Genomic DNA, 13,301 nt, shown 5'->3' with positions numbered 1-13,301 from the left:
ATCATCCATCACTCGCCCCTCCATCATCCATCACTCGCCCATCCATCATCCATCACTCGGCCCATTCATCATCCATCACTCGGCCCATCCATCATCCATCCTCCATCACTCGGCCCATCCTCCATCACTCGGCCCATCCACCATCCATCATCCATCACTCGGCCCATCCACCATCCATCATCCATCACTCGGCCCATCCATCACTCGGCCCATCCACCATCAATCATCCATCGCTCGACCCATACTTCATCCATCTCTCGTCCCAGATGTTACATCACTTGTAGAATGTTCATCTGTTCAAAATTCACAAGGACATATTTATATGTTGAGTGAAGGGATGTCTGACCACTGTCTGCTCTAATGGAGTGTAGTGATGTCTGATTACTGTCTGCTCTAATGGAGTGTAGTGATGTCTGATTACTGTTTGCTCTAATGGAGTGTAGTGATGTCTGATTACTGTCTGCTCTAATGGAGTGAAGGAATGTCTGATTACTGTCTGCTCTAATGGAATGTAGTGATGTCTGATTACTGTCTGCTCTAATGGAGTGTAGTGATGTCTGATTACTGTCTGCTCTAATGGAGTGTAGTGATGTCTGATTACTGTCTGCTCTAATGGAGTGAAGGAATGTCTGATTACTGTCTGCTATAATGGAGTGTAGTGATGTCTGACCACTGTCTGCTCTAATGGAGTGTAGTGATGTCTGATTACTGTCTGCTCTAATGAAGTGTAGTGATGTCTAATTACTGTCTGCTCTAATGGAGTGTAGTGATGTCTGATTACTGTCTGCTCTAATGGAGTGTAGTGATGTCTGATTACTGTCTGCTCTAATGGAGTGTAGTGATGTCTGATTACTGTCTGCTCTAATGGAGTGTAGTGATGTCTGATTACTGTCTGCTCTAATGGAGTGTAGTGATGTCTGATTACTGTCTGCTCTAATGGAGTGTAGTGATGTCTGATTACTGTCTGCTCTAATGGAGTGTAGTGATGTCTGAATACTGTCTGCTCTAATGGAGTGTAGTGATGTCTGATTACTGTCTGCTCTAATGGAGTGAAGGGATGTCTGATTACTGTCTGCTCTAATGGAGTGTAGTGATGTCTGATTACTGTCTGCTCTAATGGAGTGTAGTGATGTCTGATTACTGTCTGCTCTAATGGAGTGAAGTGATGTCTGTAACCCTTACAGTGTGTAGTGGTTGTCAAACATTATGATTGTGTCCATACAACAAGGTCCATGTCCATACAACAAGGTATGTTCAGAGAATGTTCTAGTGCTGGAAGCTAGACGTATTGATACTAGAGATATTACATCAGAAATAAGGACTTGTTCCAAGCTGATTCAATTCTATAATCCAATCTCATGTTGTCCCCTTGAGCACACTGACATTGACCTCCCTTAGTGGTACAATCATAATGTTTGAGTAAGCACGCAGTCATGGGAGGAGATGGGAGAGTAAGCACGCAGTCATGGGAGGAGATGGGAGAGTAAGCACGCAGTCATGGGAGGAGATGGGAGAGTAAGCACGCAGTCATGGGAGGAGATGGGAGAGTAAGCACGCAGTCATGGGAGGAGATGGGAGAGTAAGCACGCAGTCATGGGAGGAGATGGGAGAGTAAGCACGCAGTCATGGGAGGAGATGGGAGAGTAAGCACGCAGTCATGGGAGGAGATGGGAGAGTAAGCACGCAGTCATGGGAGGAGATGGGAGAGTAAGGATGAGGTCAGGAGGAGATGGGAGAGTAAGGATGAGGTCAGGAGGAGATGGGAGAGTAAGCACGCAGTCATGGGAGGAGATGGGAGAGTAAGGATGTAGTCAGGAGGAGATGGGAGAGTAAGGATGAGGTCAGAGGAGGAGATGGGAGAGTAAGGATGCAGTCAGAGGAGGAGATGGGAGAGTAAGGATGTAGTCAGGAGGAGATGGGAGAGTAAGGATGTAGTCAGAGGAGGAGATGGGAGAGTAAGGATGCAGTCAGAGGAGGAGATGGACAAGTAAGGATGAGGTCAGAGGAGGAGATGGGAGAGTAAGGATGAGGTCAGAGGAGGAGATGGGAGAGTAAGGATGTAGTCAGAGGAGGAGATGGGAGAGTAAGGATGAGGTCAGAGGAGGAGATGGGAGAGTAAGGATGAGGTCAGAGGAGGAGATGGGAGAGTAAGGATGTAGTCAGAGGAGGAGATGGGAGAGTAAGGATGAGGTCAGAGGAGGAGATGGGAGAGTAAGGATGTAGTCAGGAGGAGATGGGAGAGTAAGGATGCAGTCAGAGGAGGAGATGGGAGAGTAAGGATGTAGTCAGAGGAGGAGATGGGAGAGTAAGGATGTAGTCAGGAGGAGATGGGAGAGTAAGGATGTAGTCAGGAGGAGATGGGAGAGTAAGGATGTAGTCAGAGGAGGAGATGGGAGAGTAAGGATGTAGTCAGAGGAGGAGATGGGAGAGTAAGGATGAGGTCAGAGGAGGAGATGGGAGAGTAAGGATGTAGTCAGGAGGAGATGGGAGAGTAAGGATGTAGTCAGAGGAGGAGATGGGAGAGTAAGGATGTAGTCAGGAGGAGATGGGAGAGTAAGGATGTAGTCAGAGGAGGAGATGGGAGAGTAAGGATGTAGTCAGAGGAGGAGATGGGAGAGTAAGGATGTAGTCAGAGGAGGAGATGGGAGAGTAAGGATGAGGTCAGAGGAGGAGATGGGAGAGTAAGGATGTAGTCAGAGGAGGAGATGGGAGAGTAAGGATGAGGTCAGAGGAGGAGATGGGAGAGTAAGGATGTAGTCAGAGGAGGAGATGGGAGAGTAAGGATGAGGTCAGAGGAGGAGATGGGAGAGTAAGGATGTAGTCAGAGGAGGAGATGGGAGAGTAAGGATGAGGTCAGAGGAGGAGATGGGAGAGTAAGGATGTAGTCAGGAGGAGATGGGAGAGTAAGGATGAGGTCAGAGGAGGAGATGGGAGAGTAAGGATGCAGTCAGAGGAGGAGATGGGAGAGTAAGGATGTAGTCAGAGGAGGAGATGGGAGAGTAAGGATGAGGTCAGAGGAGGAGATGGGAGAGTAAGGATGTAGTCAGGAGGAGATGGGAGAGTAAGGATGTAGTCAGAGGAGGAGATGGGAGAGTAAGGATGTAGTCAGGAGGAGATGGGAGAGTAAGGATGAGGTCAGAGGAGGAGATGGGAGAGTAAGGATGTAGTCAGAGGAGGAGATGGGAGAGTAAGGATGTAGTCAGAGGAGGAGATGGGAGAGTAAGGATGAGGTCAGAGGAGGAGATGGGAGAGTAAGGATGCAGTCAGAGGAGGAGATGGGCAAGTAAGGATGAGGTCAGAGGAGGAGATGGGAGAGTAAGGATGTAGTCAGGAGGAGATGGGAGAGTAAGGATGAGGTCAGAGGAGGAGATGGGAGAGTAAGGATGTAGTCAGGAGGAGATAGGAGAGTAAGCATGAGGTCAGAGGAGGAGATGGGAGAGTAAGGATGCAGTCAGAGGAGGAGATGGGAGAGCAAGGATGAGGTCAGAGGAGGAGATGGGAGAGTAAGGATGTAGTCAGAGGAGGAGATGGGAGAGTAAGGATGAGGTCAGAGGAGGAGATGGGAGAGTAAGGATGTAGTCAGGAGGAGATGGGAGAGTAAGGATGTAGTCAGAGGAGGAGATGGGCGAGTAAGGATGAGGTCAGAGGAGGAGATGGGAGAGTAAGGATGTAGTCAGAGGAGGAGATGGGAGAGTAAGGATGAGGTCAGAGGAGGAGATGGGAGAGTAAGGATGCAGTCAGAGGAGGAGATGGGAGAGTAAGGATGTAGTCAGAGGAGGAGATGGGAGAGTAAGGATGTAGTCAGAGGAGGAGATGGGAGAGTAAGGATGAGGTCAGAGGAGGAGATGGGAGAGTAAGGATGCAGTCAGAGGAGGAGATGGGAGAGTAAGGATGTAGTCAGAGGAGGAGATGGGAGAGTAAGGATGAGGTCAGAGGAGGAGATGGGAGAGTAAGGATGTAGTCAGAGGAGGAGATGGGAGAGTAAGGATGTAGTCAGAGGAGGAGATGGGAGAGTAAGGATGTAGTCAGAGGAGGAGATGGGAGAGTAAGGATGTAGTCAGCTCAATGTCTATAGGTTTTGGTAACGACTTATTCTAAAGTGGATAATTAACTGTAAATGACTGACTCAGATTGCAATGTAAATAATGACCAGGTTCCTTTAGTGTTAGCGTCAGATTAGAAGCTGTCTCTAGATAGAACTCCATCATACATTATTCAATACAAATAATCATTCTAAACCAAAATATGAAGTAGGGATGATACAGGATTATGGTTATAAACTAAAACGTATCTTGTTATGCAAAACATCCCTTAAAGCTTTGCATTAAGAAGTCAACAAGAGGGTGAAAAATATCTTCAACCAACATGTTGTCATGACCATTTGTCTGTCTGCGTCTGTCTGAAACCTGCCAACGGCGGCTGCCTGGCACTCATTTTAGCAGTGTACACAATTGTTTCCATATTTCGGTCGTAACCTTGGCCGGCTCCATCTTTCACAGCCCTACCTTGGCAGGCTCCATCTTTCACAGCCCTACCTTGGCAGGCTCCATCTTTCACAGCCCTAACTTTGGCCGGCTCCATCTTTCACAGCCCTACCTTGGGTCCATCTTTCACAGCCCTACTTATTCTAACAGCCCTACCTGGAGGCTCCATCTTTCACAGCCCTACTGTAAATGGCAGGCTCCATCTTGCACCTTGGCATCTTTCACAGCCCTACCTTGACAGGCTCCATCTTTCACAGCCCTGTTGGCAGGCTCCATCTTTCACAGCCCTACCTTGGCAGGCTCCATCTTTCACAGCCCTACCTTGGCAGGCTCCATCTTTCACAGCCCTAATTGGCAGGCTCCATCTTTCACAGCCCTATGGTTAGGCTCCATCTTTCACAGCCCTATCTTGTTAGGCTCCATCTTTCACAGCCCTACATCCATTCAAGCCCTACCTTGGCAGGCTCCATCTTTCACAGCCCTACCTTGGCAGGCTCCATCTTTCACAGCCCTACTCCATTTTCACAGGCTCCATCTTTCACAGCCCTACCTTGGCAGGCTCCATCTTTCACAGCCCTAACCTTGGCCGGCTCCATCTTTCACAGCCCCTACCTTGGCAGGCTCCATCTTTCACAGCCCTACCTTGGCCGGCTCCAGCCCTACCTTGGCAGCTCCATCTTTCACAGCCCTACCTTGGCAAGCCCTACCTTGGCAAATCCATCTTTCACAGCCCTACCTTGGCAGGCTCCATCTTTCACAGCCCTACCTTGGCAGGCTCCATCTTTCACAGCCCTACCTTGCAGGCTCCATCCTTGGCAGGCTCCATCTTTCAGCAGTGTACACAATTGTTTCCATATTTCGGCCCTAACCTTGGCCGGCTCCATCTTTCACAGCCCTACCCTTTGGCAGGCTCCATCTTTCACAGCCCTACCTTGGCAGGCTCCATCTTTCACAGCCCTACCTTGGCAGGCTCCATCTTTCACAGCCCTACCTTGGCAGGCTCCATCTTTCACAGCCCTACCTTGGCAGGCTCCATCTTTCACAGCCCTACCTTGGCAGGCTCCATCTTTCACAGCCCTACCTTGGCAGGCTCCATCTTTCACAGCCCTAACCTTGGCCGGCTCCATCTTTCACAGCCCTAAACTTGGCCGGCTCCATCTTTCACAGCCCTACCTTGGCCGGCTCCATCTTTCACAGCCCTAACCTTGGCCGGCTCCATCTTTCACAGCCCTAAACTTGGCCAGCTCCATCTTTCACAGCCCTAAACTTGGCCGGCTCCATCTTTCACAGCCCTAAACTTGGCCGGCTCCATCTTTCACAGCCCTAAACTTGGCCGGCTCCATCTTTCACAGCCCCAAACCTTGGCCGGCTCCATCTTTCACAGCCCTAAACTTGGCCGGATCCATCTTTCACAGTTACAACAACAAACTGCAGTCAGGTCAAGACCCTGGTGAGGACGATGAGCACGCGGATGAGATTCACTGAGACATTCCTGCAGTCAGCATGCCAATGTTTAGACATATGTGGCATTGTGTTTTGTGACACAACTGCACATTTTAGTGTGTTTCATGACCATGCAGTTTAATCAGCTTCTTGATACGCCACACCTGTCAGGTGTATTATCTTGCCAAAGGAGAAAAGCTAACAGGGATGGAAGCTTTTTACACGTATGGAACATGTCTGGGATCAGAACATGTTTCGTTCGTATTTTTTGTTCAGTGTAAGTGGATCTACTGGTGGTTTTTGCTCAGGATGGCAAAATTCTGGTACATGTCCCAAATTCCCAAGTTTTCCAGAAATCCTGGTTGATGCATTCCTACATTTCCTGTTTATTCCATCCCAATTCCAGGAATCGGGACTGTAGTAATTCTAGGAATTGTAGCCCTAAGTTTCACCATAAAGGATGAACATGTTCAGGGGTTTAATACAGCTCGCATGCTTCTGTACTTACTTCCCCAGGGCGAAACACTCCAGCCTCACGGTGACTCCTCTGGCAGCCGGGACAGACAGGGGGAAATGCACCTCGATTTTAGGCTCATATTCTCCCATTAGACCTGTAAAACACGGTAACAGAGGAAAGAGAGCTATAAAACAACAGACATTCCCCAGCCATGTCATTAAACAGACATTCCCCAGCGATGTCATTCAACAGACATTCCCCAGACATGTCATTAAACAGACATTCCCCAGCCATGTCCCACCATGTCATTAAACAGACATTCCCCAGCCATGTCCAACCATGTCATTAAACAGACATTCCCCAGCCATGTCATTAAACAGACATTCCCCAGCCATGTCATTAAACAGACATTCCCCAGCCATGTCATTAAACAGATATTCCCCAGCCATGTCATTAAACAGACATTCCCCAGCCATGTCATTAAACAGACATTCCCCAGCCATGTCATTAAACAGACATTCCCCAGCCATGTCATTAAACAGACATTCCCCAGCCATGTCCAGCCATGTCATTAAACAGACATTCCCCAGCCATGTCATTAAACAGACATTCCCCAGCCATGTCATTAAACAGACATTCCCCAGCGATGTCCAGCCATGTCATTAAACAGACATTCCACAGCCATGTCCAGCCATGTCATTAAACAGACATTCCCCAGCCATGTCATTAAACATACATTCCCCAGCCATGTCATTAAACAGACATTCCCCAGCCATGTCATTCAACAGACATTCCTCAGCCATGTCATTAAACAGACATTCCCCAGCCATGTCCAACCATGTCATTAAACAGACATTCCCCAGCCATGTCATTAAACAGACATTCCCCAGCCATGTCATTAAACAGACATTCCCCAGCCATGTCCCGCCATGTCATTAAACAGACATTCCCCAGCCATGTCATTCAACAGACATTCCCCAGCGATGTCCCACCATGTCATTAAACAGACATTCCCCAGCCATGTCATTCAACAGACATTCCCCAACCATGTCATTCAACAGACATTCCCCAGCCATGTCCCACCATGTCATTAAACAGACATTCCCCAGCCATGTCATTCAACAGACATTCCCCAGCGATGTCCCACCATGTCATTTAACAGACATTGTCGAGCCATGTCATTAAACAGACATTCCCCAGCCATGTCATTAAACAGACATTCCCCAGCAATGGCATTAAACAGACATTCCCCAGCCATGTCCAACCATGTGATTAAACAGACATTCCCCAGCCATGTCATTAAACAGACATTCCCCAGCCATGTCATTCCCGCCAGTCATTAAACAGCCATGTCATTAAACAGACATTCCCCAGCCATGTCATTAAACAGACATTCCCCAGCCATGTCCCATTCCCCAGCCATGTCATTAAACAGACATTCCCCAGCCATGTCATTAAACAGACATTCCCCAGCCATGTCCCAGATATTCATGTCATTCAACAGACATTCCCCAGCCATGTCATTCAACAGACATTCCCCAGCCATGTCATTCAAAACAGACATTCCCCAGCCATGTCATTAAACAGACATTCCAGCCATGTCATTAAACAGACATTCCCCAGCCATGTCATTAAACAGACATTCCCCAGCCATGTCAACAACAGACATTCCCCAGCCATGTCATTCAACAGACATTCCCAGCCATGTCATTAAACAGACATTCCCCAGCCATGTCATTAAACAGACATTCCCAGCCATGTCATTAAACAGACATTCCCCAGCCATGTCATTAAACAGACATTCCCCAGCCATGTCATTAAACAGACATTCCCCAGCCATGTCATTAAACAGACATTCCCCAGCCATGTCCCGCCATGTCATTAAACAGACATTCCCCAGCCATGTCATTAAACAGACATTCCCCAGCTATGTCCCGCCATGTCATTAAACAGACATTCCCCAGCCATGTCATTAAACAGACATTCCCCAGCCATGTCCAGCCATGTCATTAAACAGACATTCCCCAGCCATGTCATTAAACAGACATTCCCCAGCGATGTCCAGCCATGTCATTTAACAGACATTCCCCAGCCATGTCCAGCCATGTCATTAAACAGACATTCCCCAGCCATGTCCATCCATGTCATTCAACAGACATTCCCCAGCCATGTCATTAAAACAGACATTCCCCAGCCATGTCATTAAACAGACATTCCCCAGCCATGTCCCACCATGTCATTAAACAGACATTCCCCAGCCATGTCCAACCATGTCATTAAACAGACATTCCCCAGCCATGTCATTAAACAGACATTCCCCAGCCATGTCATTAAACAGACATTCCCCAGCCATGTCCAACCATGTCATTAAACAGACATTCCCCAGCCATGTCATTAAACAGACATTCCCCAGCCATGTCATTCAACAGACATTCCCCAGCCATGTCATTAAACAGACATTCCCCAGCCATGTCATTAAACAGACATTCCCCAGCCATGTCCAACAGACATGTCATTAAACATGACATTCAACAGACATTCCCCAGCCATGTCATTAAACAGACATTCCCCAGCCATGTCCCACCATGTCATTAAACAGACATTCCCCAGCCATGTCATTAAACAGACATTCCCCAGCCATGTCATTAAACAGACATTCCCCAGCCATGTCATTAAACAGACATTCCCCAGCCATGTCCAGACATTCCCCAGCCATGTCATTAAACAGACATTCCCCAGCCATGTCATTACCATTCCCCAGCCAACATTAAACAGACATTCCCCAGCCATGTCATTAAACAGACATTCCCCAGCCATGTCATTAAACAGACATTCCCCAGCCATGTCATTAAACAGACATTCCCCAGCCATGTCATTAAACAGACATTCCCCAGCCATGTCCCAGCCATGTCATTAAACAGACATTCCCCAGCCATGTCATTAAACAGACATTCCCCAGCCATGTCCCACCATGTCATTAAACAGACATTCCCCAGCCATGTCATTAAACAGACATTCCCCAGCCATGTCCAGACATTCCATGTCATTAAACAGACATTCCCCAGCCATGTCATTCAACAGACATTCCCCAGCCATGTCATTCAACAGACATTCCCCAGCCATGTCATTCAACAGACATTCCCCAGCCATTCATTCAACAGACATTCCCCAGCCATGTCATTCAACAGACATTCCCCAGCCATGTCATTCAACAGACATTCCCCAGCCATGTCATTCAACAGACATTCCCCAGGCATGCCATGTCATTAAACAGACATTCCCCAGCCATGTCATTCAACAGACATTCCCCAGCCATGTCATTCAACAGACATTCCCCAGCCATGTCCCACCATGTCATTAACAGACATTCCCCAGCCATGTCATTAAACAGACCCCCATGTCATTAAACAGACATTCCCCAGCCATGTCATTAAACAGACATTCCCCAGCCATGTCCCGCCATGTCATTAAACAGACATTCCCCAGCCATGTCATTAAACAGACATTCCCCAGCCATGTCCAGCCATGTCATTAAACAGACATTCCCGAGCCATGTCATTAAACAGACATTCCCCAGCGATGTCCAGCCAAGTCATTAAACAGACATTCCCCAGCCATGTCCAGCCATGTCATTCAACAGACATTCCCCAGCCATGTCATTCAACAGACATTCCCCAGCAATGTCATTCAACAGACATTCCCCAGCGATGTCATTCAACATACATTCCCCAGCGATGTCATTCAACAGACATACCCCAGCCATGTCATTAAACAGACATTCCCCAGCCATGTCATTAAACAGACATTGTCGAGCCATGTCATTAAACAGACATTGTCGAGCCATGTCATTAAACAGACATTCCCCAGCAATGTCATTAAACAGACATTCCCCAGCCATGTCATTAAACAGACATTCCCCAGCCATGTCATTAAACAGACATTCCCCAGCCATGTCCAACCATGTCATTAAACAGACATTCTGTCATGCAGGTGAAAGAGGACCCAAAAGCGACTTAACAGAAACAGAGTTTATTTAAGTCCAAACAGGGAATAACAGAAATCCTCTAGTCTGTATTAAATAACTGGAGAAGCGGCCACAGACTTCCCCAGGTCGCATGCAGGCCGTCAGTAGACAGAGACACCTGCTCACACGCAGCATCTGATGAAGGCAAAAAACACGACAGGACAGGGCGATACACAATCACAGCAAAAACACGACAGGACAGGGCGAAACGCAATCACAGCATGGTGAATACTAAACAAGGAACCGACCATGGGACAGGAACGGAACACAAAGGAATAAATAGGGACTCTAATCAGGGGAAAGGATCGGGAACAGGTGTGGGAAGACTAAATGATGATTAGGGGAATAGGAACAGCTGGGAGCAGGAACCATGATAGAGAGAAGAGAGAGCGAGAGAGTGAGAGGGGAGGGGAGAGATAGAAAGAGGGAAAGAACCCAATAAGACCAGCAGAGGGAAACGAACAGAATGGGGAGCACAGGGACAAGACATGATAATAAATGACAAACATGACAGTACCCCCACTCACCGAGCGCCTCCTGGCGCACTCGAGGAGGAATCCTGGCGGCAACGGAGGAAATCATCGATGAGTGAACGGTCCAGCACGTCCCGAGACGGAACCCAACTCCTCTCCTCAGGACCGTAACCCTCCCAATCCACTAAGTATTGGTGACCCCGTTCCCCAGAACGCATGTCCATGATCTTATGTACCTTGTAAATAGGTGCGCTTCGACAAGGACGGGAGGGGGGAGGGAAGACGAACGGGGTGCGAAGAAAGGGCTTAACACAGGAGACATGGAAGACAGGATGGACGACAAGATGTCCCGGAAGAAGCAGTCGCACAGCGACAGGATTGACGACCTGGGAGACACGGAACGGACCAATGAACCGCGGAGTCAACTTATGTCGTAAGAGGAAGGTTGCGAGTGGAAAGACATTCTGGCCCAGCAATACCTTGGACTCTTAATCCTGCGTTTATTGGCAGACAGTCTTCCCCGCAGACAAAGGCAGACCGGTAGTGAAGCCTAAGGCGATGTGAGACCATGGTCGAGAAGGAATGGGGACATTCTGAGACGACCGGCAGGAGGAGAGTTACCCGACTTAGTCTGCGCGCAGTCCGAACAAGCAGCCACGAAACGGCGCGTGTCACGCTCCTGAGTCGGCCACCAAAAGCGCTGGCGAATAGACGCAAGAGTGCCTCGAACACCGGGATGACCAGCTAACTTGGCAGAGTGAGCCCACTGAAGAACAGCCAGACATTGGAAACAGGAACAAAAGGAGGTTACCAAGCCAGCCGTGAGTGCTCAACCTGTCTTTCAATTCCCCAGACTGTTAACCCGACAACACGCCCATAAGGAAGAATCCCCTCGGGATCAGTAGAAGCCACAGAAGAACTAAACAGACGGGATAAGGCATCAGGCTTGGTGTTCTTGCTACCCGGACGGTAAGAAATCACAAACTCGAAACGACATTCAACGCCAACGAGCCGGGCATTAAGTCGTTTGGCAGAACGGATGTACATTCTTATGGTCTGTCCAAACGACAAAAGGAACGGTCGCCCCCTCCAACCACTGTCGCCATTCGCCTAGGGCTAAGCGGATGGCGAGCAGTTCACGGTTACCCACATCATAGTTGCGCTCAGATGGCGACAGGCGATGAGAAAAATAAGCGCAAGGATGAACCTTATCGTCAGACTGGAAGCGCTGGGATAGAATGGCTCCCACGCCTACCTCTGAAGCGTCAACCTCGACAATGAATTGTCTAGTGACGTCAGGAGTAACGAGGATAGGAGCGGACGTAAAACGTTCTTTTAGAAGATCAAAAGCTCCCTGGGCGGAACCGGACCACTTAAAACACGTCTTGACAGAAGTAAGAGCTGTGAGAGGAGCAGCAACTTGACCGAAATTACCGCCGATAGAAATTAGCGAAACCTAAAAAGCGCTGCAACTCGAACAGACCTTGGAACGGGCCAATCACTGACAGCTTGGACCTTAGCGGAATCCATCTGAATGCCTTCAGCGGAAATAACGGAACCGAGAAAAGTAACGGAGGAGACATGAAAAGAGCACTTCTCAGCCTTTACGTAGAGACAATTCTCTAAAAGGCGCTGTAGCCCAGACACGTCGATGTCATGAATCTCGAGTGACAAAAAATCAGGATATCCCAAGATAGACAAAAACAAAGATGTTCAGCATGTCTCTCAGAACATCATTAACTAATGCCTGAAAAACAGCTGGCGCATTGGCGAGACCGAACGGCAGAACCCGGTACTCAAAATGCCCTAACATTTAAACGACATTCCCCATGCCATGATGGTAAGCGTTACGAAGGTCCAACTTAGTAAAGCACCTGGCTCCCTGCAGAATCTCGAAGGCTGATGACATAAACAGATAACATTCTTAACCGTTATGTCATTCAGCCATTCCCGCAGGGGCGCATGTCCTTCTTCTTAACAAAAAGACCCCGCCCCGGCCGGAGAAGAAGAAGGCACTATGGTACCGGCGTCAAGAGACACAGACAAATAATCCTCGAGAGCCTTATGTTCGGGAGCCGACAGAGAGTATAGTCTACCTCGAGGAGGAGTGGTCCCCAAGGAGATCAATACTACAATCATACGACCGGTGAGGAGGAAGGGAGTTGGCTCAGGACCACTGAAGACCGTCAGATCATGATATTCCTCCGGCACTCCTGTCAAATCGCCAGGTTCCTCCTGAGAAGTAGGGACAGAAGAAACGGGAGGGATGGCAGACATTAAACACTTCACATGACAAGAAATTCCAGGATAGGATAGAATTACTAGACCAATTAATAGAAGGATTATGACATACTAGCCAGGGATGACCCAAAACAACAGGTGTAAACGGTGAACGGAAAATCAAAAAAGAAATAGTCTCA

General features: G+C 48.4%; 1 protein-coding gene across 3 annotated transcripts in view; it reads right to left on the bottom strand.

The window, feature by feature from the left end:
- Positions 1–13,301, bottom strand: part of LOC123993861 (contactin-5-like) — a 253,341-nt gene that overhangs the window by 215,298 nt on the left and 24,742 nt on the right. For all 3 annotated transcript variants that reach the window (XM_046296320.1, XM_046296321.1, XM_046296322.1), the window contains exon 2: positions 6,436–6,538. In XM_046296320.1, coding sequence (XP_046152276.1) covers positions 6,436–6,538 — 103 coding nt within the window. The remainder of the gene's footprint in view (positions 1–6,435; positions 6,539–13,301) is intronic.

This window comes from Oncorhynchus gorbuscha, linkage group LG13 (assembly GCF_021184085.1).
Source record: "Oncorhynchus gorbuscha isolate QuinsamMale2020 ecotype Even-year linkage group LG13, OgorEven_v1.0, whole genome shotgun sequence".
In the NCBI taxonomy this organism is placed as follows: domain Eukaryota; kingdom Metazoa; phylum Chordata; class Actinopteri; order Salmoniformes; family Salmonidae; genus Oncorhynchus; species Oncorhynchus gorbuscha.
Note: the sequence above shows the minus strand (reverse complement) of the source record. Positions and strands in the feature narration are given on the sequence as shown.